This window comes from Lissotriton vulgaris, chromosome 11 (assembly GCF_964263255.1).
Source record: "Lissotriton vulgaris chromosome 11, aLisVul1.2, whole genome shotgun sequence".
NCBI classification, from domain to species: Eukaryota; Metazoa; Chordata; class Amphibia; order Caudata; family Salamandridae; genus Lissotriton; species Lissotriton vulgaris.
In genome coordinates this window covers 248310191-248337052 of record NC_141699.1, presented here as the reverse complement: position 1 = coordinate 248337052, position 26862 = coordinate 248310191, and the positions used below count along the sequence as shown (strand labels likewise).

Below are 26862 nucleotides of genomic sequence, written 5' to 3'. Positions count from 1 at the left end.
AAGATCTAGGTTGGTAGTGTGATGTCTTCAATTGGTAAGCAGATGTGGACCGCATTAAGTGGATGAACTGACAAGGTCGTGCCTGGTGATGGGAAATTTGACCCTGTCAATAAGGTTGGTTGAGAGAGCCCTATGTGGTTGTGATAAGCTGCTATGCATACTCCACTTAATAATATTTTAATTGAGCAAAACGAGTTGCATGCTGTTGGTTAATTTGTCACTTTCTTCCTTTTTGATGTATTTTAAATATATGTGGGATTGGGCTGTGAACCTTCCGAGTTTTAGTGCTGGGAAATTTTAAATGCTTCAAACGCTACTGGCCGAAGTCATGTGTTGGTTAATTTGATCCAAAATGTATGCTGTGCACTACTGATTTTATTAATTTTGTGATTGTTTATACTAATGAATTGGGTAATGTGCAATATTTCTATAAGAATATATTTCTTGGAAATAAAGTATTTTGACTTGAGATAAAATCAGAGAAAGGCTCAAAACCATTGGAAGACTTAAAATCAAGAATTTCATTTCACAAGGTGGGTGGAACTGGCAGCCTTGCAAATTACAGATGTCAATATGCATAGCCAGTACTGTCTGCTTCATGAATGCTTTAGGAGGAAAACGGCCAGATGCGTGAGTTTCTCACAGGGATGTCTTACCGTGTAGAAGAAGCAGCCCTTTAATGTGGAGAAGCCAGGAAATTTTGTGAAAGCGATCTAAGTCAATGACATCTTGTAGAGCAATGGCATAGTGAGCTAGTTAGGTGTGGTCCAAATACCTGGTTTTGCCCTTGATCCTTTTCATGCCCAAGTCTGAGATAAGGGGAACACGTAGGTGCTAGAGGGCAGAAGAGAGATAGTTACATGAATTTGTTTTCAGATGCAGCCAGCGCCTCAGTGTAAAAAAATAAAGCCCCAGAGTTCGCCCTCTATAGGGAAGAGCCCGTGGCCTTTGCTTCATAAACCTGAAGTGTGGGAGCTAGAGATTTGGTAAAAGACACAATGCTCTTTTATAATTGTGCCTGCAATCTGTCTGTCTCAAGGGTTGCCTTGGTAATGTGCGACTTCCATGACATTTGGAACGAGAGAGGGATGCCTAAATATGCAAATGAATCCACCGTCTCTAGTGAAACTCCTCCGGTTGGACACCATTTAGTAGAATCTTTGGCCGTACTGGCATCTTTAAGGTCTAAACATCTTTGCTCTCACCATTCTGTCTTTTCTGTTTTGTTTTGGTTAAGGCCAGTTTGTAAGCTTTTCTAATGGCAGGAGTAGATGTTACATCCCTAGCTTTTATGGACTGAATGAGGGAGTGTTTAAGAACACAGCAACCCTTGTTAAACCAGGGGCTAGATTTAGAATTATTTTTCTTGTGGTGGTTTCCAAAAATAGTAAAGTGATAAAAGATATGCTCGACAAAAGCTATGTGCAGATCGCTGAAGGGTACCATAGCTACATCTAGAGGAGGGCTCCTCCCTATTTTGCTCAGGCAAGTTGAAGACCCAGGCTAATAGCTGATGGACTATCAAGGCTGGCAGCTACTTGGCACGATTTAAGGTGCAGCATGTTGACTGAAAGCTCTGCATCCCTGGTATAAGAAGTGAGACGATGAACCAAATGGTGGGTATCGCAAAATCTTAACATAGTCAGGGAGAGAGGGTTATGTTCACGCTCTGTCTTCCTATGATAGCCATGTCATCAACCATTGACCACAACCTCAAATCCACTAGAATGTAGTTGACATGACTGGTGTAGTTTGGTTTGTTGAACGTGTGTGCCCCTTTCAAATCTGAGCTGGCACGATTGTTGGGAGACCTAAGCCTTTGTTCAACGGTTAGTCCTTCAGCTGAAGAACAGCCTGGATCCACCTTTTTAAGGGGGTGAGGGGGGGGTTCCAAATTGGGAATAGCTTTGATTTTGTCCTCTTCATAGACTGTGTGTCGTCCCTATCTAAGGGTTCAAAGGTGGTATTGAAGTCACTTCAAACAATAAGGTAATATTGAAATGAGAACCTCTCCAAATAGTCTTCAAGGTGCTAGAAGCCAAACTGCCTGTCACTCTGGCATAGATGTTCAAGGTGGCAATCCTAAAGCCTTTGGTATTGGTCAGTAGTATGCCCAGAATGTCCGAGAAGTCACTGTAGAACAAGTTGACTTTCCAGTTTAGAGAGGCGCACACCTAAGTGGTTAAGCCTCCGGAGGCTTCCTCATGGGAGATAGGTTTGGCTGGGACGTGGAAGTTAAGGTATCCAGGTTTGGACAAGGGGTCAAATGACCAAGTCTCCTGAAACAGGCAAATGCCTTGTCCTTCTACAAATGTGTTTCAGTCGGTCAAAAACGACTTTGGCTTGAGACTAGCCACATATCATGACACAAGATTTAACATAGGAGCTGTTTCATGATAGACATTTCATCAGTATTTACTGGCTGGGGGGATATCCAAATGGGGAATAACCCTGATGGTGTCCTCTACATAGACTAGTTGTGTGCCGTCCCTATCTAAGGGTTCAAAGGTGGTATTGAAGTCACTTCAGAGAATAAGGTAATATTGAAATGAGAACTTCTCCAAATAGTCGTCAAGGTGCTAGAAGCCAAACTGCGTGTCACCCGTCTGGCATAGATGTTCAAGGTGGCAATCCTAAAGCCTTTGGTATTCGTCAGTAGTATTCCCAGAATGTCTGAGCAGTCACTGTAGAACAAGTGCATTTTTTAGTTTAGAGAGGCGCACACCTAAGTGGTTAAACCCCCGGAGGCTCCCTAATATTATTATTATTATTATTATTATTATTATATTATATTATAGAGGCTTTTGTAACGCGCTCCACTACTAAATAGTATAGTATCCTGGCGCGGAGAAAAAAAGAAGGGGGCAGATCACAGTAAATGCAAACGAGAGACAGCCATTAGGCATTGGTGTTAAAGAGGTGGGTTTTTAGGCCTTTCCTGAATGCCATGATGGAAGGGGCTGTTCTCAGTTGCAGAGGCAGGGCATTCCAAGCTCTCGCTGCTCTAACAGAAATGGATTGTCCACCTAGCCTGCTATATTTGAACTTTGGTACAGTCATTTGATGAAGATTGCTTGATCTGAGAGGGCGGTTGGGTGCATAGAGAGAAAATCTTTTTCTCAAATAGGTTGGGCCTGTTAGGTGGAGTGCACGGTATGCTAGCACTAGGATCTTGAATAAGATCCTTTGAGCCACTGGAAGCCAGTGAAGGTCTCGGAGTGGTTGGCGGACGCTAGATCTTCTGGGGATGTTAAACAGCAGCCGGACCGCAGCATTTTGGATGACTTGGAGGCGGTGGATCAGATAGGCTGGGAGTCCGCAGTAGAGAGCATTCGCATAATCCAGTCTGGACAATATCAGAGCGCGAATGACCGTCTCCTTAGCTGATCGCGGAAGCAAAGGAAGGAATCTGCGTAGAGTTTTGAGAGTGGAAAAGCAGATTCCGGTGAGTTTTTTCAGGTGATCTTCAAATCTGAGATTATTGCTAAACCAGATTCCTAGGTTTTTTGCAGGTCCACCTGTGGATTTGGGGCTGGGAAAATCGGTGGGCCAGAGAGAATCATAGAAATTATCTGGGAAGGAGCCGTACAGCAGAATTTCAGATTTGCTCTCATTACACTTAAGTTGAGCCAAGGCCAGCCAGCGGAAGGCCGATGATAAGCAGAATTGGACTCTTGTCGTGTCCAGGTTGTTTTTGGGCCATGTAAACAAGAGCTGGGTATCATCGGCGTAGGCCATAATTTTGGCCCCTAGCTGTTCCGCAAGATAGATAAGGGGGGTCATATAGACATTAAAAAGCAGGGGGCTTAAAGTGGAGCCCTGTGGTACGCCAGTAGAAAGTTTTTTGGGAGAGGAAGTGAAAGGCGGTATCCACACTTGCTGGGACCTGTCATCTAAGAAAGATCTTACCCATCCGAGAGCAGGGCCGGTTATGCCTATGTCTGCTAGTCTAGTAAGTAGGAGGGAGTGAGGGACCGTATCGAAGGCGGCAGAGAGGTCCAATAAAATCAGCGCCGCTCTGCCACCTCCGTCTAAACACTCACGGATAGCCTCAGAGACCTCAACTAGGGCCGTCTCTGTACTAAAAGCAGCTCTAAAGCCTGATTGCGCAGGGTGAAGAGCTTGGGAGTTTTCTACGAATCGGTCCAGCTGTGAAAATGCAACTTTTTCGCATATCTTTGTTAGAGCTGGCAGTAAAGAAATGGGCCGGAAGTTGGCGGGAGTTTTTGGATCTAGGCCATTTTTCTTAAGGAGTGGTAGCAGTTTTGCCTGTTTCCAGCAAGCTGGCACTGTGGCGCTGGAAAAAGAGAGGTTCACAATATGTGTCACCTCTTGGCCGACTGTGTTAGCCAGGCCCGCAAGGACTCTGGCTGGGCAGGGGTCCGCAGGGGAACCCGATTTTAAAGTAGCCAGAATTTTCACAACCTCAGTTGTATTCACTGGAGTGAAGAGGGCAAACTGATCCGTAGAAGTGGGCATAGTGGGGATAGGGGTAATCATGGAGGCTGGAAAGTTGTTACATACAGTAAGTAGATCTTCTTGGATTTTATCAATTTTTTCCACAAAAAACACAGAGAGTTCTTCACACCATTTTGCCGATGAGGCTAGAAGAGGGTGGGCGGCGCAAGGAGAGACAAAGCTTTTGACAACAGCAAAGATTTCTGCGCTGTTGTTATTGGCCTTGGAAATACGCCCTTCATAGTATGAGCTTTTTGCCACTTTGATTGCAGCATAGTACTTCTTTTGAGCTGTTCTAAGTTCTTTCTTGGCCTCAGGGAGGTATGCTTGTCTCCAACGTCTTTCGAGTTTTTTACAGCCTGATTTAAGGTCGCGGAGGGTGTTGGAAAACCAGGGTTTAGAGGGGGAGGAGCGGACTCTACAGACGCGACCTGATTTGGTTGAAAGAGCGACACCTTCTTCAATCCATGAATTGAATAAGCTCACTGCTGGTTCAATTTCTGAAGGCAGTGAGGGGCGAGAGGTATCGAGATGATCACAGAGCAAAGCTAAATTAATTTTCTGTGTATGAGCCATAGGATGGTTGGTCTCAGCAGGGCGGGACAAGGGCCAGGAGAATCTTATTAGCATGTGATCAGACCAGTTTAATTTCTCAGGTTCAGACATATTAATGTTAAAGTTGGTACATACTAAGTCAAGGGCATGACCCCCTGAATGGGTGGGAGCCTTGATCCACTGTTTCAGTTGGGCCATCGCAAACGCCTCGTTAAGCCGAACTGTGTCAGATAGATCAAGGTGGTCCACATGGATATTAAAGTCCCCCAGAAGGAGATATGTGGGGTATTTCAGGGCGCGAGGGACTATCATGTCCTCTAGTGCCTCTAGAAATTTTCCTGCGTGGCCAGGTGGTCGGTATACCAGAGATCCACCTAAAGTAAAGTGAGCCCCTAAAGTGAGAGAAAAATGGAGTACCTCAGCCTCAATGGATGGGCCCATAGGGTCTAGAGAAAAGGTCCATTTATCCCGAAAAATGGCTGCTACGCCACCTCCTCTGCCTAGGGGGCGGTCTTGTCTGATAATTTTAAAGCCACGTGGGATGGCAAGTTCAATCACTGGGTTACATGTGTCATTGAGCCATGTTTCTGTGACAAAGAGAAGGTCAAACTCGTTGTCACTTAGTAGCTCGAATATTTCATTAGAATGTTTTACCAGTGATCTGGCATTGATCAAGCCGGCCCGGAGACATGACGGGTCAGTAGCACACTGTGTAGGGGTTGGAAAAGTAGGTTGAAAGCGAAATGTGCATAATTGACAAGTGTACTGAGTAGTATCTGCCAATGGGAGATAGGTTTAGCTGGGACGTGGAAATTAAGGTATCCAGGTTTGGACAAGGGGTCAAATGACCAAGTCTCCTGAAACCGGCAAATGCCAAGTCCTAATACAAATGTTTTCCAGTCGGTCAAAAACGACTTTGGCTTGAGACTAGCTACATTCCATGACACAAGATTTAACATGGGAGACTGTTTAACGATAAACATTTCATCAGTATTTATTGGCTGATTAGTGGCAATCACAGAATATGCAATACCAAGGGTAATAATTGGAATATCAGGCGAACCGTGGTCAATAGATGGCATAGGGCAATTCAAGTGAGGTGGTTCCAAGAGTCAATCAATATCACCCCATCGTGATTAGCTTGGGGATACAGATACACTGGATTAAAAAGCTTAATTTGAGTAGGACAGAAAATCAGGATATGTAAACTGAATGTTTGAGTTGCCGGGAGGGCAAGAGCCACCAGGTCATCACCCATGATCTTATCTCTAAAAATCAATTCAATCTTATTAAACTTTAGATTTGTTGGTGGTTTCCTCTTGGAGCTAATATAATTGCAGCTTACTGAGCGGCAGCCCCTAACATCTCTAATCCAATGTGTCACTTTGTTTTTGAGAGAGTCCTCCCCTTCCAAACTAGAGCAGGAGGAAAACTTAGGCACTTTGATCATCCGAGTTGGTTTGGAGTACATTGCTGACTGCTGCTAGAGGATAAGAGAATCTCTTTGTGTGGAGGGCCTGTCTGCTGTAGCCTGATCAGGATGAATATCAGTAGGTAAAATTACTAATAGGGTTGCCTGCTGAACTATTCGATCTAGAGTTGGGGAAAAGAACAGAGCTTAGTTTGCATGTACCCGGGTCACTAGGAGAATCTCTTCCTGGGACTGGCTGATGCCGCAGATGGTCTGGTCTCAGTAGTGAGCAGAGGAAAGTGGGGCATGTGGGCGGGAAGCAGCATGGCAGGTAGCAGTTTGCAGCTAGGCCCCCTTGATGCTATGAGTTGGTTCAACGAGATTGAAATACAATGTATCATTGCTTTCCACTCCCCAACCTGTACCTTTAAATCTGTTGAGTGAGATATATATTGTGCCTGATCGACACAAGAAGGAACAGGCAGAGTAGATGTGAGATCAGTGTTGGGATGTGCATCAGATAGAACCTGCTTATCTGGAAGGCCTGACAAGGGTGCAAAGGGATTACTACAAAGGAGAGGATCTCTAAATGAAGAGTAGCTTGATGAGCCAGCAGAGATGGGATCATGTGATGTCGGGGTTTTTTGGAGAAATGGGTTTGGGAACTGGGTATAGTTTATTAAACATCCCTGAGATATGTCTTTGTTTAAGTTAGGGATCTAAGGTGGGTCTGAGGTAGGCAAAGGTGAGGGGGATACGGTTTTGGCTGGGCCAAGTATCTCCTCACATTCAGTGAGGTGGGTTGTCCGTTTGATCAATAAGGCTACTGTTCCCAGCAACAACCCAATACAAAAGTTTTGTAACATACGTGTGTCCCTTCCACATCAAAATTCAAATGAAAAGTGACTGGGAAAAGCACTGGGAGGAGCCTGCTGGACAGGAAGAGGAAGTTGAAGTCTCTGGGGCACTTCCTTCTTGTTGCCGAAGAAAACAAGAAAACAAAATAATTGCTTCTCGCACCATAAAACAACTTGAATGGTCCATAGGAGAAGAATATTAACTCCAACACATCTTCTCGAGTAGATTTACCTGCTTCTCAGATAGAGAATCTGCTTGAGAAGCAGCTCTGCTGCTCACGCTCAATGGCGTAATGAAAATGCCGTTGGAATGCTCGGTGGTGCCAGGAAGCCGCACTAGCGAGCACCAAATCTCATATGCACTTGACAGCGGCAGGCAAATTTTGTTGCATGCGCCAAAGCAAGTCTTGCGGTTGAAACAAAATTAGATAAAGAAGTACTACGGTAGTTAACGTGCCACCAGGTAAACTATAAAACAAACTAACGCACTCATTGGATGATATCATCAATTATGTTATGTGAAATGTCATCAGTGAGGTCATAAACTATTTCATAGAACATGTCATGAATTATGTTCTATGTGGGGTCATATGCAGTGCATGGCAGGGACACAAATTATAGTACTTGTGACTAGCTATAACTGATATATTTCTGTTTTTTTTGTTCAAAATCTTAATGTTATCATTGAGAAATTCCCCTAACTATAACGTTACTTTAACCTTTAGTTTTCTTTAGTGTATTTCTAAGGTTTAAAAAAAAACCACATCTTTTTTCCACACCTGACTATAACGTTACTCTAACCTTTGTTTTTTCCAGTGGATTTCGAGGATTTTGTTAACATAAAGTGATATTTAATTACGATTTGTAAATCCAACCTCCTGCAATGCACTGGCCTCTCCTTTGAGACCTTTCACTCAGATGACTGATGTTTTGTTCATGGTAGGGTGTGTGGATGGACTTGACTCTTCAAGACCTCTCTCAGATGACAAGTGTGCATAGTAGGGTGTGTGGATTAACTGGCCACTCCTTCAAGACCTTTTTCTCTCATGACGGGTGTGCAAAGTAGAGTGTATGGAAAGCGATTGGTCTCTCCTTTCAGACCCCTCTCCCAGATGACAGGTGTGAGTAGTAGAGTGCGGATAGGGACTGGCCTCTCTTTTCAGGCCCCTCTTTAAGATATTGAGAGTGCATAGTAGGGCGTGGGGAGGGACTTGGCTCTCATTTCAGACCCCTCTCTCAGATAATGGTATAATGGCGTGTGTAGTAGGATGTGTGGGGTGGCAAACTGGCCTCTCCTTTCACACCCCTCTCTCAGATGGCAGTTGTGCGTAGTAGGGTGTTGTGAAGGACTGACCTCTCCTTTCAGATCTCTCATGACGGGGGGTGGAGCAACTGATCTTTCTGCTGAGACCACATCCTGTAATGAGGGTTGTGGAGAGGGACTGTCCTGTCTGCTGAGACCTCTCACTTGGATGTCAGATGTGCGTAGTATGGTGTGAAGGGACTAGCCTCTGCAGACGTCTGTCTGGGCTAATGGATGTGCATAGTAGGGTGTGGGCAGGGACTGGCCCCTCCATTGACACCCCTCTCTGGAATGGCAGCGGTACATAGTAACGCTTGAGGAGGGACTGCCTGTCTGCTCAGGCTTCTGTCTTGATTGATGTGTGTGTGTAGTAGTGTGTGAGGAGGGACTGGCCTCTTTGATATGACCTTTCCCTCAGATGACGGGTGTGCATAGTAGGGTGTGTGGAGGGACTCGCCTCTCCGCTGAGTCTCCTCTCTTGGATGATGTGTGTGCATAGTAGAGTGTGGAAAGAGCCTTAACTATACTTACAACTCTTCCCAAGCTGATGGTCATAAATGGTAGACTCTGAAAAACACCATCTCCACTAAGGCTTATTCCTACAGTAACAAGTGTGCATACCAGAGTATATTCAAAGAACACCTACTCCTCCCTATTTTTCATGATCCCACAAGAGCCTTTTTTTTTAAAACAATTACCCTTCTACTCCTTGCACTACTTATGTCTTACATACCCCTTCTCAATAACAAAGGTCACAATATGCATTTCTACTGGTAGAATGTATTCAACACTCACCTACTCCTTTTTACTATTCGCGAGATTGTAAATTGTTTTTAAAACAATATAAATGTATTTTCATCACAGCAGTTATGCCTTAGAGATCGGCTCTACAAATCTAAGGAGGCAGGATGCCTTTCTGCTGCCCACTTACTCAGCTTTTTTTACTTCATTTCCACCAGCCCTTTAATTTTTCACAGAAAACAGTAAGGCCAGCCATTTAATTTCTAAAACTCTAACAGCCAACCAGCCAGAGCAAACTTGAAACTTGCAGGAGCCTTTACTTTTCCATGAGAGCGTGAAGGTTCACCGGGAAAAATGGGCCTTTTGTCCAATCACCGGGCTCCATTATTTTATTTGTGCTCCTGCAGGACGCTCGCAAGAGTCAGACGAGCCCCACCATCCAAATATCTATTGTTTTTTTTTACCCTAAATAGCTCAAAAATTACTGAATTGATTTACATAAAAAGCACAGTCTGCGAACCAAGATCTAGCTTCCTGACTAATTTGATGTAATTCTGTTCAGCAGTGTTTGCTGTAGCCTTGCCTAAAGAAGTCTGTGAAAAATGTAATTGGATTTTGCATTTTCGTACCGCCCTTTTGTCTCGCCCACACACCCCCGCTTAACAATCACCCTGAAAATTTCCAGAAAGGAGCTCCCAGATGAACTTTTTGAGGGAAAGTTTCATGAAGATTCGCTAAATGGGGTCAAAGCTATTAGCAAACCAAGAAAAGATTGGTCCATGGAAAAGCAGACCTAACTAGAACTACCTAGTGTTGACTGCTACTAGGTAACTTATATAAATTTAATAAGTTAAAACCTCTTAGTTAAATGAGGACTACAAGAAAAACCAATAAATAACAATAACACTCTGGCAAATGGAATGAGGCTCTCTATGGGACGGTTTCAGGGAGTCTCGCCGGGACACTCTTTGTGAGTATTCGCGCACTGTATAAATACCTCATTTCATTTCATAAAGACATAGCAAACCCAAGTCTGGGCACCAAGACCCAACTCTCAAGCCAAGAGTGCATTTATTTGGTGTATCTCACCCAGAACACTCACTCCCCCCACAAAGCTGCGCCCCTGTTGATGACATTGCCTAGTGTGATCTATGTCCAGTGTACTATGTGGGTCAGTGTGACTCGGAGTTTGTACAGATTACCAAACACGACTGCTACGCATGCCTGGCTCCTGTCTCCATTCCAAAGCTAAAGTTGAGCTAATTGGGCATGAATAGCTGATGTTTAGGTCTCCATTGACAACACAGCTATCTGCGGAGCTATTGTAAGCAATGCTTTAAAATATAGAGAGTGGGCATTGGATCTATCCACATGAACTGTACTTTCTCTTTGTGCTATTGACTGTTTGGTATATCATTCTGCCTTCTACAGAGTGCTGGAGTTAGACTGAATGAGGGACTTCTTTACATCTTAAAAGTTTCCTTATGCATGGCATACATGAATCAGTCTTTTTGTTTTGTGGTGACTTTACACTGCAGGTGTTTTTGTTTTAAATAGTTTAGTCCGGGCTCAAAATGCAAGGCATCTCTATTGGCTTTCCCAGTACTTGTTTCGTCTTACTACATAGCAGTGAATGATATCCAACTATTTTACCACGGCCCTCTGGTATCTGGCTAACTGGAAAATGAGAAAAACAAAAAGATGATAGGTGGAAACCTTTCCTTCATTTCAGCCACCCATCGTTACCCTGGCCCGATCTGAAGCTGGTCACCTTGGTACATAATCCTATGATGCACCCATTGCACACTATCCAAGGCGCAGCAACAAAAGTAAGCAAAAGCACACCGCTGACCCTCACATACATCGAAACGCTGCCCATAGAGGCTACATTATAGATTAACAATGTTCCATCCAAAGCACTCCCACAGAGTAGCGTAAATGCGCGTTGGTGCCTCGTCAGGACAAGGAAGCACTACATAAATGTAATACTTAATTTGAGCAGGTGTGTGCCACTGGTATTCATTTTTTTGGAAAAAGCACTTCTATATCCGCATGAGACTTTTACTGAGACATGCGAGGAAAAAACACAAACAGGAAGATGGAGGAAGAGAAAGATGGAAAAACGGTCACAAAGGGAGAAAGCAGGAACCTGCAAGAGATTAAAGGGCAGGGAGTGCCTGGCAATGAATTAAAATAATTGCAGTGGCTTTAAGACTGCGCAGCCTTGGTATTGGGCACACTGCCATATAATTACACTGGCCATGTGCTTCTGAGCATAGTTTAGGGCACCAGCACTCTGCATTAATACTCCACATAAACACCATTATTAAAAGGATGCAAGAACCTGAAAAGACTAGAGACTGCTCCCTGACATCAGCACCATCAGCTGTGAAGTCTAAAGACGTTTTCAGTGGTGTGCAAAGGCTGTAATCTTCAGAAAGTATCTGGCTATTCCTAAAATTATATGCTGTGCAAAAGTGGATTTCCACTAATTTGATCCTTAAGTTCAGTGTGTATATAGCCAGGATTTATGGGCCAATCCGAAGAAAGTTTGCAGTGACCAATTGAGGGAATTCTGGAGTGACCAATCCCAAACTTGTTTACATCTTAATTCCAGATAAAACTCTTAAATTACAGTTTGAGCTTTGTGCTGCAAGCAATTGTGGTGTCTGTCGCTGGCCGTGCGCGCGCTCAGTTCATGTAACTCAACTCCAGCGGAGCTGATCTCATTGTTTTGTTTCATAGCAGAGTGAAACCTGCTCCCCCCCTCCGCAGCGCCCCCGCCTCCTCCTCCCCTGTCAGTCTCCGGAGAGAAGCTGGACTTGAAGAAACTGGAAAGTTAGGAGCTGAAAACATGGCGAACTGTGCTGCTAGGGATGCAGGCAGGGGGATGTGTTAGGTGCGAGTGGGAGAGGCGTCCTCTGGAGTTTACCCAAGACCCTGCAGCTCCCGGGGCAATGCACTGGCGCCCCCAGTCTGCCGCAGAGTGTCGTTGCATGCAGCGCCCGGGCTAGACAACTGCACAAAGGAGAGGAGATGGAGCAGAAAGCTGGCAAAAGGAAAGATGGGGTAAGTGGGCAGAAGTTTCGTTTTGGTGTTTTTTCTTCCTCATGTTGACATTTTTTCAGGAAGTCTGTCACAAAACTGTCTAAAGTGTTGATAAATGTGAAAAAATTAAACATTCATAACTTGGATACAAGGCGCGAAAGAGAAACCAGCAGACTGTGTTTTTTCGTGTTATTTATTATTTTATTGCAAGTATGTCACTTTTCATATGGAAATCCTGACTCTAGCGTTCCGCCAGAACCTCTGTTTCGTGTTAAATTTCCAGTTGGTTGACTGGTAAAGCGCAACAGTATTTACGTCTGTGACCGACATGACTGCAAAGCGCGACCAATGAAACTGGTGCGTTTCTTGGCTTTTTTAAGATAACCTGTCTTGGTAATTGATATTGCTGATCTGCAGCCGCCCGTGTGTCGGTGCCGGGGGCGGGGCAGGAGGTCTTGTCTCTTTGGGGTGAACGGATTAGTCCAGCTGGTACCTGGGACGGGCGGTGCCCGTGTCAGCCTCAGCATCCCTGACCTGTGTTGCCCTGCGGTGCAGGGCTTCCGCGTAAGGGAAGTTGCCCGTTATTTTATCCTTAAACATGCGCAGGTTGTCAGGTTGACATTGACTACAAGTAGTGGGACTCTAGGTTGCTTTTCGAAAATATAGATAACATTTGGACCTATACATTTTTTTGTATATGTTTCCTCGGGAATTCTAGTAAAGGAAGTACCCATTGGTGAATCACTTGACTAGCGTGTGTGATTGGTGCATTATTTATTAATAACTTTGAAGTTGTTCCTTAACTTTGGCTAAAAGTTAGGAATTCTAGCGCTAAGAAGGCAATATTAGTAAATATGTGCGCTACAAGTAATCTGTACCATGCACTGTGCATACAATATATGAATCTGGTGCTTTAATCTTGGGCTTTGTCTCAAAGTATTCTGATAAAATCTAATCAGTGCTGCAGGCCGCCTTGCTTGGTGTAGGATCGAGGACCCGGACGTTTGCACACATATCAGACTTGGATAAAGCAGCTTGTCAGAAATTTTAGCGAGTTCCCTACAGGTGGTGTTTGTTGGCCTGAGGCAGGGTCAGAAACATGTCCTGAATTCCTGACATTTGATTGACTCTATTGCAATTCTTCTGATCGGTGAGACTCCGCATCAAGTGGAAATTCCCTGCCTTTACCAGATGCCAGTCTGATTTTTAATAGGGTATCTGGCAGCCTCATACCGTTTCGCTGGGAGTGAGATTAAATCTAACTGCATACGGAATGCAGGAACCTGCAGGGGTCTCTCCCTCTCCAAAAGGGACTTTGCCTCTTAAAGAAAAGAACTGCCGAAGATCCCAGGCGGGGACTGCATGGTAAACTTTTGTCGACTTTGTTTGTGGCTGCAGTGTTCTTGATTCTTAGGGATTGCCAAATAGTCAGGCGATTGTAATTATAAGTTTAAAAGTATTATTGGTATTTTGAACATTATAATTATAAGACGGTAGTCAATGAATAATATCTAGAGTGTACAAATCAAAGTTAAACACAATCTGAATAAATTACATCACTACGAATTTATATGGTAAAGCAACATACTAATTAACTAAGTAGTATTTAGGATTTTTATATACATTGGAAAATGAGGAGCGAAGACTAATTGCATTGGCGTCCAGTAAATACTGCTAAAATGTTCTATCTTAAACACTATTTATGAAAAATTGAATCTTTAAATAGCAGACAACTAACCTATTTTAAAGTTTCAAAAAAGTATATGAGTGTGTAGGAAAAATTCTAAAGTAGAAAGTAAATATATAAAGCTTGAAGGGAAAACGTCAAGGAGTATTGGGAAGTTGCTCTTTGCGAATCTGATGTAAGTTGCAATGACAGACTGATTTGTTTGGAAAGGATATTAAATGGTAGCCAAAGTACATTTCTTATCTTCTTAAAGAGACATGTAGTAATTATTTTATTTGGGAGCGGATTAAAATGGTATTTCACACCATACAGTTGTCGCAGAGTGTTTGAGGGATAAGGGCAAGTTACATGCCGACAGAAGAACAAGACCACACATTTTATCAATGACATTTGTGTCTTGATTGTTAGTTCATCAAGGGCTCATGACCTTCCTCAGTGGAACTCTCCTTGTAAGCTTCACATGTCCTCACCCCCAAGTCACTGGTGTGTGTATTTTGCAGTATTAAGATTCCATGCTAATTCCTTTGTGTTGTTGGTACTGATTATGGCACGATTTCTCCAGATTGTAAGCAGGGCCACTGCAATTATGTGGCAGAGGGGCCCCAAATTATGTGGCAGGGTTGACAAAATTATGCAGCAAGGCAGGGCAAATGATGTGACCTAATGCTGCACATTTGTTTAAAACCGTTACCTAATAACTTTACAATTTTTACACATGGTAACATCGTTTGGGTAAAGATTGCACCTCATTAGTACCAGTTTAACAACTAAATAGAGACAAAGTAACTAAAAGATGCCCAGTTAACCTTTGCCAAGGGTCTTCCACACGCGCAATCCTATGTCGCTGTATTTTTAGTAAGATTTGATCTGTTTGAGCTAGAAACATTTTATTGTTCAAATATGCAGATTATGCAGCAGATGATGGACTACGTGGCAATGACGGCAAATCCATAACTGCGCTAATGGTCCTAATTCAAACTCGCATCAACAGAAACTCCTAGGGAGAGATGTGGCGCAGCAGCCAGAGCTACTGACTCTGGAGCACGGGGCTCACAGTCCAATCTTCGGCATTGTCAGCAGCTCAGCTCAGCATCATGGGACTCTGGGCAGTAGCTCACTTAATCTTCCCAACGGCCCCTAGCTCCTTGAAACCTTAAGGGGTGATATGTTGGTGCTTTACAAATATGGATTATATTTACCTTACTAGGTAGGAAAAGGAATGAACCCTCTGCAATAATACAACATCACCCTTACAGTCTTTGGGGCATATTTACAATAAGTGGCGCATCCCGCGCCACTTATTGTGCGCCATGCCTACGCCAACATGGTTGCACTGCATTTACAATGCGGCGCACCATGGGGCAAAAACGTCACAGATGCGTCACGCATCTGTGCCGTAAAAGTGTCGCATTGCTGGAGTTGCGTCGCAAGCACGATGCAGCTCCAGCAATGCTGGGGGGCCCTATTCTTCCAACGCTGTGTCATTCCTTACGCCTGCTTCGAGCAGGCGCAGGGTTTTGACGCAGCATGGGCCCAGAAGTGACTGAGTGAAATCTTGTAGATTTCACTCAGCCACTTTCAGGAGGCGTTCCAGCGCCGGAATCCCCCCCCCCCCTGCGCTGGAACACCTCCTTCTGGCGCAGAGCGTTACAATTTCATATTGTAAATACCCCGCAACATGGTGCATCTTTTGCATCGCCGCTGCACGCAACGGCGGCGCAAGGGGCTTGTAAATATGCCCCATAGATTTCACATTTTTAGGGAAATGTCCCATTTTGTTCGGTTTCCCCTATTTTTTTTATTAGATTTGTCTGCTTGTTTTTTTTTTTTTTTAACTTTGCACACTGGGACAGACCATGCTGTTCAGTGGCCAGTGTATGTGCCGTTACCCCCTAAACCATTTCAAATTAGTACACACCTAACTCTCATATTTACCTTATCCAAGAGTCCTAAGTATACTGTACAATATGTGCTGTGGGCCTCTAAGTTGAATGTCACAAGTGAACTGCAACACATTGTGCCTCCACTAAAGTGACTATGCAAAGCACGATTGCAGGCTTATCACCAATAACCTGACTGTGCAGGTTTAAACTGCAATGTTGATTTGTCAAAATACCACCTTTTAACAAGCCATTACCCTCCTTTTAAATATTAATACGTCATTAATGAAGGTGCAAGGTAGGCCATGTAAAAGGTTAATGTTAAAAATTTACTTACATTGATAATTAGCTAAAAGCTTTTTTTACTGTAGCTGGGCTAGCTGTTACATAGGAAAGCTTTGGGAAATAGTATTGCATTTAATAAAGTTATATCTGCCTAGAAAACAAATAGAACTTTCATTTATGGACTTTTTAAAATATTTATTGCAAGTCCAATTCATTGGTATACTTGGATTTGTAACCAATATTTTACAAAAGGTGCATTTAAAAAGTTAACTTTAACTGCCTTACGCCAATAGAAGCCATTTGCCTTAACTTGGCTACCTCCTGGCTACCTCACTGAAAAATTAATCCCTTATGTTCCGTCCAGATCCCTGAGATCAGGAGATCAGGAATTGCTATGTGTTCCCAGGGCCATGAAGGCAAGAAAGGGGGGCAGGGCCCTATCTGTAGCCGGCCCCAAGTTGTGGAACCAACTCCCGAAGGAAATTAGAGTATGTAGGGAACATTTCCCTTTTAGGAAAAAACTCAAAACGTTCCTCTTTAATTTCTAGCTGGCCTTAGGGCTTTTTACTAAATTATGACCAGTTCTTGTTCTTTAGTTGCTGCCAGAGGCGCGGAGATACTCCTTCGGGAGTGATTCACAGCGCCATACAAACATGCAAATAAATAAAATAAATAAATAAACTTCCAACTGTCTCCCTGGAGCTGAATAGTTCCTTGATGAGGTGTGAATTGGCATTCAGAGCGGAGACAGAGGCCTTGGTTGTGGGGAAGAGTTTCCTTTCACTGACAGAATGGACTGAGGGCTGTGCCCAGCCCCTTGCATATCTTCAATAGATGCCTACCCTGTCAGTGGCAGATATAGCTCACACCTGGGCTTTCCGCCTCTATTGTCATCCTAGCCAGCCAGGCACCAATCCCAGTGGGAGAGGAGATGCCTTCAGAACTGGTTATGAGTGACAACAGGGAGAAGGTTTCTTATTTCTCGGAGCACACCTCTAGGGTGGGCACAAGAGCTCTGTACTAGGGAAGAAAGGATCTGCCATGTTGAATTTAAGTATACAGGGGCGCTCTGCAGTAGTTCCTATGTACCATTTTGAAAACAATCGCAAAGGTGGGTAGGGTTATCCCGTTTGTTAGGGAGGGGCCAAGGGTCCCCAATACCCACAGGCCAGGGCAGGCATAATGGTGGCACCACTGGGTGCTTTCAGAACACTGCTTGACCTGTGGAAGCTAGGAGGACTGCACCTGCTGATTTAACATAGAGGAAAATCCTAAGGGCTGGACCAGATCCTACTTTTACCAATGACTAAGAAGTAGCCTCCAATGGTCAGTTGGCTGACCTCGTGTTAAGCTACAGGGTCACAAAAGATGCTAGAAGCCCACTTTCCTGGAAGAGCCTAGCTGACCAGTTGCTGCCCTGGACTCTGCTAGTAGCTTCTGTTAGAATGAGCCTTGACCCCCCCCGCCCCCACACCCACACAAGTGTTGTTCCTGACATCCTGGAACCGCTGCCTGGTGTCAGGGTATACTACTCCTGCCCAACCCTAAAGCGTGGGCCGTATAATTTTTTTCAAGACTTTTTGCCTGGAGAACTGACAGAAAACTGGGACAAATGTGCCAATTCAGCCTGAAGATGGTGCTTTACTGCTGTGCCAAAGATTCAGGTTGCACCAGATCTGGATTTTTCTACAGTAGCAAATCAGTTTCAGCAGAATTTCGCAAAAAACATATCCAACCTCCTGAGCCCAGTTCAGCTATGGCTTTCAGCCTTGCCCCACTGGAGAAATCTAAGCTCCAAAAAAGTGAAAAAAAACAACCAATCAGTTAGTGCCCTTCATGTGGTGCGAATTTTAAATTTCTCCTGTTTGGAGCTTTCCCACCAAAAGTCAACTTCTTCACCAGAACCTTGTCCAACGACTATATGTCCTCTTGGAGCCTAGCTCCACCACAGCCTGCTACCTACTCCCACTGAGGATTTTTGACTTCCATGTAAAACTATCATGGTACCCCAAAGATGGTCCTTTGGTTTCACACTAATAAATCCTTAGCTCAGTCCTGAAAGTGTGGCAAAGAATAGTCAGGCTTTACTAGAAGAACATGTGTTAAGCATTTTAGAGTACCAGCATGGAGGATAAGTAACTGACACAATTTGAGAGGAATACGACCCCAATTTATAACCAGCATTAAAAATGCAATAGGTCTCGCCTTTGATTAAGTTAAAGCCATTTGCTTTGCAATAGAATACCATTAGCAGAGCAAATGGCTTTAACTTAATCAAAGGCGAGACCTATTGCATTTTCAATGCTTGTTCTTTATTATTGCATAGGATAGCACCTTGAAATACATGAGTCCAGAATGTGTTCTGTGCCAATACCTCTTGCATGCATGATTTAATAGAATATTAATGTTTCTCCAAACAAATTAATAATCTAGGCCATGCAGGATGCACATGACAACTGACTTGCCTCTTGGTTCACTAATGGCATCCTCATGCGGGTGGAAAAATGCATAAATGTTTCTAAGTTCACGTTTGAAAACTATTGCTTTATATAAATACCTCTCAATACATTGATATTATCAGATGCATTAAGGTGAAACGCTTCCACATGCTGCAGCAATGAAAGCTACGCCCCTGCGTGGTACAGATATATGGGCAGGTGCATGTGGGAGAAGGCGAGTGGCTCTGTAGGGGTGTTCTATGGTATTGGGAGATGTGGAAGCTCGGAGAGGCGGATCCCAAACACTGGGTAGGGTAAAGACTTGTGCTGGCCCCTTTTTCATCGCACTGTGCAATGCACTGAGATAACAAGCAGCAGCACACACATTGCACAAGTAGAGCCACTGGTCGTGCAATGCACTAGCCCTGCATCTGAAAGAGACACGTTAGTGATAGATTCCTTACCTTAGAATATCCCCAGGCGTCAGACTGGATCCGGAAACTTTTGCGTAGCAATACCCCTGCGCGCTGGTAGGCGTCGTCTGCGGCTCCGCGTCCGTCGTCGGCGCCGTGAGCGCCGGGATGACGTCGTTGGCGTACTTAGACGGCGCCCATGCGCGCTGACGTCAGTTCTTCTTTTTTCCGCGCCAGCTAGCGCAGATCCGGAAGAAGCTCTACCCCCAGTCACTTTTTGACTGAATAGTTTTTGATCCTTTTTGATCTTCTCTTAGTCGACTGTCTCGACTATCGGTGCCAGGGATGCCCGGGTTCAAGCCTTGTTCGAAGTGCGGCCGACTCATGTCGGTCACGGACCCCCATCGCCGGTGCCTGAAGTGCTTAGGCCTCGACCACGACGATCGAACCTGCGTCGACTGCCGGGCTCTGACGTCGAAGGCTAGGCGGGAGCGGTCCCGCAAGCGTCTCGAGCTGAGGCACTCGGCCCCGCGCCGCTCCAGGTCCCGGTCCCACGGGAGGTCGAGGGACAGGTCGCGAGGTCGGAGTCATCGACGTTCCGGGAGTGGACACCGATCGTCTGGTTCCAAGTCCTCAGGTAAGAGGCATGAGAGGTCGGAGCGACACCATCGGTCCTCCGACCCGCCCCGACGCTCGCTCGATGCGGCCGGGGACTCGGGCGACACCGCCCACGCGGCTCCGCGGGAGTCGCAAGCGTCGCCGCCTGCCCCACACCTTCGGGTCCCTGGGCACGGCGCGTCGCAGGAGGAGGTCGAGAGGTACCTGATGGCCATGAGGGCCCTCCCTTTTTCTTGTAGGGATAAATACCCAGGCAGACTGAAAAAATACAAAAGCTGGCTGACTATACAGATAGTGTTAAAATAGCAACAAAAATAATATACAAAAATGATTTAAGCAATGGACTGAAATGATATCAAAATATACACTTTAATATAAATATAGGGTAGACGTATACACAAATGGTAAACAAATTACACATGAGGGCCCTCCCTCCTCAGTCGGTTCCCGTGGCGCCTTCGGGCCGATCGGCTCCGTCTGGAGGTCCTTCCGGGTCGGGCGCTTCGGCCCGACGACGTCGGGTACTTCGGGCCCGGCGCCGCTGGCGACTTCGGTCCCGGCGCCGCGCGACCTCGCTGGATCCGGCTCCGGATCCGGGACCTAGCCGGTCGACCTTACGACCTCGCCTGCGCCGTCCCTTCAGGTGTCGTCCCCGGCAGCCGATGTGGTTGCCGACCCCAATGTTTCCTACGGTCCTACTCAGGAGTCGGAGGGGCGCCGCTGGGCGCCGATTCCGTCGGCCTTTGGAGACTTCTATCTCCACGAGGAGGCCCTGGCTGTTAATCCTGGTCTCCAGGAGCCAGGTGACGAGGAGCAATGGGAGGGGTCCGAGGACCCTCTGGCACGTGATTGCCAGTCGCATCAGGACTGGACATATGAGCTTGGGGAGGCCAGTGGTATTGACACCTCGCCAGACACTGGATTTACGTCGCCCCCGACTGTGGCTTCGGAGGCGGGTTCTGCTTACAGCGTAGTGTTGACGAAGGCAGCTAAGGCCTTAAACCTTCAGCTCCCCGTCGCGGCCGTGAGGACTAATCTCCTCACTGAGGTCCTCAAACAGCAGTCCGGCTCCGCGGAGCCCCTCCTGCCGTTCAATGAGGCCTTGTGTGACGTTCTGCTGGGCACTTGGTCCAAGCCCGCCACAGGCCCCCCTGTGGACAGGAACGTGGCCAGACGCTACCGCCCGGCACCGGGCGACCCATGCTTTTTGTCCACCCATCCCACCCCCGAGAGCCTGGTCATCCAGGCCTCTAACTCCCAAACCGCATTCCCGTCGGCCCCGCCCGACAGGGAATCCAAGAGATATGAGCAGTTCGGGAAGAAGGTCTTCTCGTCTGTGAGCCTAGGGCTACGGTCTGTGAACACCAACTGTCTCTTGGGCCGCTACACCCACACCCTGTGGGACACGGTTGCGGAGGTGCTGCCACAATGCCCTGAGGAGGTCAGGGCTAAACTCAGCCAAACCCTTGCGGACGGCCGAGATGCGGCACGTTTTTCTATCCGGTGTGGGCTGGATACCACGGACTCACTGGGCAGGGCGATGGCAACGACGGTGGCGGTTCGACGCCACGCCTGGTTGAGGTCCGCCAACTTCTCGGCCGATGTCCAGGCCACCCTCCTGGACATGCCGTTTGATGGCCGTCGCCTCTTCGGCGACAAGGCAGACCATGCGCTGGAACGTTTCAAGGACTCCAGGGCCACGGCCAAGTCCTTGGGCCTTACGGCCCCACGCCAGCAATCGGGTGCCTTTCGCTCCTTTCGTGGCCACGGAAGGGGCGCCCCACCACGGACCGTCAGCCACGCGCCGCAGAATGTTCAGCAACGCGGTGGCGGACGTGGGAACCGCCGTGGCGGTGGTCGGGGCCAACGGCGAGGCCAGTCCACACCTCCCTCAGCAGCCCCCGCCTCAAAACCTTCCGAGTTTTCAGGCCCATGTGACGCCTGTGGGAGGCAGGGTTCGCCATCACCTCTCCCACTGGCATACAGTCACTTCGGACAGGTGGGTGCTGCAAATTGTCCGAAGGGGTTTCTCCCTCCCCTTCGAGTCTTCCCCTCCATCCATGCCACCTCAATACCACCGTGTGTCGGGGGATCACTTGCAACTTCTGCAAGAGGAGGTTTCGGCCCTCTTGGCCAAGAGGGCCATCGAGCGCGTTCCTGGACCAGAAGTAGGACGTGGTTGTTACTCCCACTACTTTCTGGTACCCAAGAAGGGCAAAGGGGGCCTACGCCCTATCTTGGATCTGCGGAACATCAACGGCTTCCTCCGGACGGAGAAGTTCAAGATGCTCACTTTGGCTCAGGTCCTGGCTGCTCTGGACCCGGGAGACTGGATGGTAGCGTTGGACCTGCAGGACGCCTATTTCCACATCCCCGTCCTGCCGGCCCACCGGCGTTACCTGCGGTTCATGGTAGGCCAAGAGCACTTTCAGTTTACCGTGCTCCCCTTCGACCTTGCCAGCGCCCCACGGGTGTTCACGAAGGTGATGGCGGTGGTCGCAGCCCATCTGCGCAGGCAGGGGATATTGGTCTTCCCCTACCTCGACGACTGGTTGTTGAAGGCGGGCTCGCCCCAGTCAGTCGTCAGCCACCTCCAGACTACGGCCGACCTCCTGCACTTGCTGGGGTTCTCCATCAATGTGCCGAAGTCACACCTGTGTCCCTCTCAAAAGCTCCTCTTCATCGGAGCGGTTCTCGACTCGGCGCAGTTTCGGGTTTACCCACCCGAACAGCGGGTTCGGGATATTCAGGCTCTGATTCCTGTATTCAGGCCGTTATCCCGGGTCTCGATCAGGTTGACGCTGCGGCTTCTGGGGCTGATGGCCTCCTGCATCCTTCTGGTGCGTCACGCCAGGTGGCGGATGCGGGCTCTGCAGTGGGACCTGAAGTTTCAGTGGGCCCAGCATCAGGGCAACCTGTCCGATCATGTCCTGATCTCGGAGGGCACTGCGAAGCAACTGCAGTGGTGGCTCACGGACCGCGACTGGGTCAGTGGCAGACCCCTCTTCCTACCCCAGCCGGAGCACGTAGTTGTGACGGACGCGTCCCTCCAGGGCTGGGGTGGCCACATGGGAGAGGCGGAGATCAGAGGCCTCTGGTCTCCGGCGGAGTCCCGGCTCCACATCAACCTTCTGGAGCTGCGGGCGATTCGTCTTGCACTGAAGGCATTCCTCCCCTCTGTCAGGGGGAGCGTGGTGCAAGTGTTCACCGACAACACCACCGCCATGTGGTACTGCAACAAACAGGGCGGTGTGGGGTCGTGGACCCTCTGCCAGGAGGCTCTGCGCCTCTGGCAGTGGCTGGAACATCAGGGCGTGACCCTGGTGGTTCAACACCTGGCAGGCTCTCTGAATGCCAGGGCGGACGAACTCAGCCGCCGGTGCATGATGGATCACGAATGGCGTCTGAACTCGGACGTGGCGCAAGGTCTCTTTCGACAGTGGGGAGAGCCTTGGTTAGATCTATTCGCCACAGAAGAGAACGCGCAATGTCAGCAGTTCTGCGCGTTGGAGTTTCCAAGGCGGCACTCGCTTGGAGACGCTTTTCGTCGCGAGTGGAGCTGCGGTCTGTTGTACGCCTTTCCGCCTATACCACTTCTGCCCAGAGTGCTGAAGAAGATCAGGCGCGACCGGGCCCAGGTCGTCCTTGTGGCTCCGGACTGGGCACGAAGATACTGGTATCCCGAGCTACTCAGCATGTCAGTCGATCCCCCGATTCGTCTGCCTCTTCGGGAGGACCTTCTGTCGCAGCAGCAGGGGACGGTCCTGCACCCGAACCTGTCCAGTCTCCACCTACAAGCTTGGAGATTGAGCGGCGGCAGTTGAGGCCATTTGACTTGCCTCCCGAAGTCTGTGATATCATTCTGGCAGCCAGGCGTCCCTCCACAAAGTCGGTATACGCCTGCCGGTGGAACAGATTTGTGGCATGGTGCACAGCAAAGGCTGTGGATCCTCTCTCTGCACCCCTTTCAGAAGTGCTGCTCTTTCTTCTTTCCCTTGCCCAGCAGGGCTCTGCTCTGGGCACTCTTAAAGGGTACCTTTCTGCTCTATCAGCCTTCTTAAGGCTACCAGATCAGCCTTCTTTATTCAAGTCCCCTATTGTAAGTAGATTTCTGAAGGGCATCACGCACATGTTCCCTCCTGTTCCCTTCGTGATGCCCCAGTGGGATTTGAATCTGGTTCTCACCTATCTGATGTGTGCTCCCTTTGAGCCACTTCATAACTGCCCCCTTCGTCTCCTTACTCTAAAGACGGCATTCCTGGTTGCCATCACCTCTGCCAGGAGGGTGAGTGAGCTCCAGGCTCTTTCTTCTTCTCCACCTTTCCTGTCTGTTCATCCTGATAAGGTGGTGTTACGTACACGGCCTTCCTTTCTGCCCAAGGTTGTCACGGCCTTCCACATCGGGCAGTCCATCACTTTGCCCACCTTCTTTCCGCCTCCGCATCCCTCGAAAGAGGAGGAGAGGCTCCACCGTCTGGATCCAAAACGTGCGCTCTCCTACTACCTAGATCGCACACGCCAATTCCGGGTGGATGACCAACTCTTCGTTGGTTACGTGGGCGCGAAGAAGGGAAAGGCTGTGCACAAGAGGACCATCTCAAGATGGATCATCTTGTGTATTCAAGCATGTTACTCCATGGCGAGGAAGGAGCCCCCAGCTGGATTGCGGGCTCACTCCACTCGGGCCACGGCAACGACAACTGCCTTGGGCCGCGGTGTCCCCCTGCAGGACATCTGTCAGGCAGCCACGTGGGCCTCGCTGCACACGTTCGCAAGACACTACTGCCTGGACAGTCAAGTCCGGAGGGATGGCTTCTTTGGCCGTTCCGTCCTCCAGGACTTTCTGGTGTGATATTGGTTCGCAGACCCACCACCGGGGTTGGTATTGCTGGGGTATCTATTCTAAGGTAAGGAATCTATCACTAACGTGTCTCTTTCAGATGCACAAGTTACTACTTGTGTAACGATATATCTGTAAGAGACATTAGTTAGTGATAGATTCCTTACCGCCCACCCATCCTCCCCGTTCTGCGAACCGATATCTAGGGTTAAGGTCATCCCCTTTCAGGGCCCTAGTTTCATGGCACCAGTGTTAGTTCTATCATGGCTCTGCGTATCTGGCGCGGAAAAGCTGTGTTATCAGAACTGACGTCAGCGCGCATGGGCGCCGTCTAAGTACTCCGACGACGTCATCCCGGCGCCGACGACGGATGCGGAGCCGCAGACGACGCCTACCAGCGCGCAGGGGTATTGCTACGCAAAAGTTTCCGGATCCAGTCTGACGCCTGGGGATATACTAAGGTAAGGAATCTATCAATAACTAATGTCTCTTACAGATATATCGTTACACAAGTAGTAACTTGTGCGTTAATCTCTAAGCTGAGCACAGCACCAATGGCAGAGCCCGATAAACAGCAGACCAATGAGCAAATTGCAATGTGTTAGCAGTGCAAAGCAGTCTTCGGGGAACATATGTGCGCGGGGGGGGCGCCTGGGGAAAGGCTAGGGTGAAGATAAGGGCATCTTTATCTGGTTTTCTTTGAACTTCGCGTCCCTCCCTTCTTTCCAAAAAATGATAACTGATCAAACCCTCCCTCTGTAGCCCCGGGCTCCACAAGCTTCTCAGACCCCCGAAGTAAAATGTAAATTGATACTTGTATAGCGCACTACTCACCCGCAAGGGTCTCAAGGCGCTTGTATGAATACCGCTGTGGAACCCATCCTGGCTTTCCTCGTGAGGCGTCCACTCCTGGGCACCCCCAAGGTGGAGGCCAGGCATCCTTAGCGTTGTGGAGATTAAGCAAGCTATTGCCCAGAGTTGCAGAGTGGGACTCCATGATGGGAATAGGCACCGAGGCGAGATTATCAGGTCCGTGGAATTTTTGAGCCCAAGACCCGCCGAGGAGAGGAATAGAGCCCTGGTCCCGGGCTAGACCTCTGAATCAGGGTCTGCCGCTCTAATCATTGAGCCACAGGGGATGGGATGGGATGGGGGGTGGGGGGGAGAGACAGGTAAGACACACGCACCACACCCCCAGCAGTTCTTGGAGCAACGAGCACTGTACGCTTCATGGAAGACGCACCCTCCTCTCGCCCCGCAGGGAGATGGATGAAGTTAATAACGAGATGGTGATGTCCCCTGGCTTCAGCGACAGAGGCTTGGGGAAAATGGCACAGGCACAACGGACGCACAAACCTTGTGGTTTTGGGCATGTTGGTGCTTCTCGCTGGAATACGATGCCAACCACGGCTATTTACCGACTTATTAACAGCTTGCTTACATAATTAGTCTTACTGAAAGCAACTTTCAGTCAACGCTCAATAAAACAAACGCACAATGGTGCCGCTTTAAGTACACTAAGGTCGCAAAGCACACCCCAGAGCCTGATGGATCCAGGATATTGCTGATGTTGTTGTGCAGCTTTAAAACTTGCCCAGGCCACACAAGCAGTGTGCATCAGTAAGTTTTTTTTTAATGTATACATTTTATTGGCATTTTAAGACAATATGGTAAATTTAGGTTTCTATATAGTAACAACAATCCGTGCTCCACCACAACCACTGAACAAAACCGAGCAATGAACATTCTGAGGAGTGACGGCATTGGTAAGTTAATTAGCAGCAGGCCGATTTCTGCTTTCCGGCCCTGTGGAGGGCTCTGATCAAGGTTCTTCTCGTATGCCTCTTAGACGGGACTGAGCAAAACACATCCCTGATTGTCACCTGCAGCTCACATGTAGGGCAAACTCAGCCTATTAGCCTTCCCTGCAAGGCTCACAAACACACGTAGCGTGCGTCCAATTCCTATTGGTAACAGCTTCTGTATTTCGAGATTCAAGATACTTTATGTTGTGTGGACGTTACAAAAAATCAACATAACGATAATTTAAATCACGCGCACAAACAAGGGCGCGCAAATTTGCAGCCTTTTGACACTCGATTGCTCTTTGGTTTAGCAAACGAATGCTGTCAGACAGGCGGTGGCTGGTTGCTATAATAACCGAAGAGCGCTCACAAAGTTGGTGCAGAGAGCTCAGGTATGGTATCACACCTGCAAGGGCTGAGCCTAACATCCTTTTAAGATTAATTAATGATGTGCCACAATGCCACTTAGATGGAGTTGTTGCACTCTACAAATGCTGCTCATGAATCAAAAACCCCAAATACA

General features: G+C 47.7%; 1 protein-coding gene across 1 annotated transcript in view; it reads left to right on the top strand.

Moving 5' to 3' along the window:
• Positions 1-12230: 12230 nt before the first annotated feature.
• TTC28 (tetratricopeptide repeat domain 28) overlaps positions 12231-26862 on the top strand; it is a 1842918-nt gene continuing 1828286 nt past the window's right edge. The window contains exon 1 of the mRNA XM_086943149.1: positions 12231-12394. Coding sequence (XP_086799275.1) covers positions 12362-12394 — 33 coding nt within the window. The 5' untranslated portion in view covers positions 12231-12361. The remainder of the gene's footprint in view (positions 12395-26862) is intronic.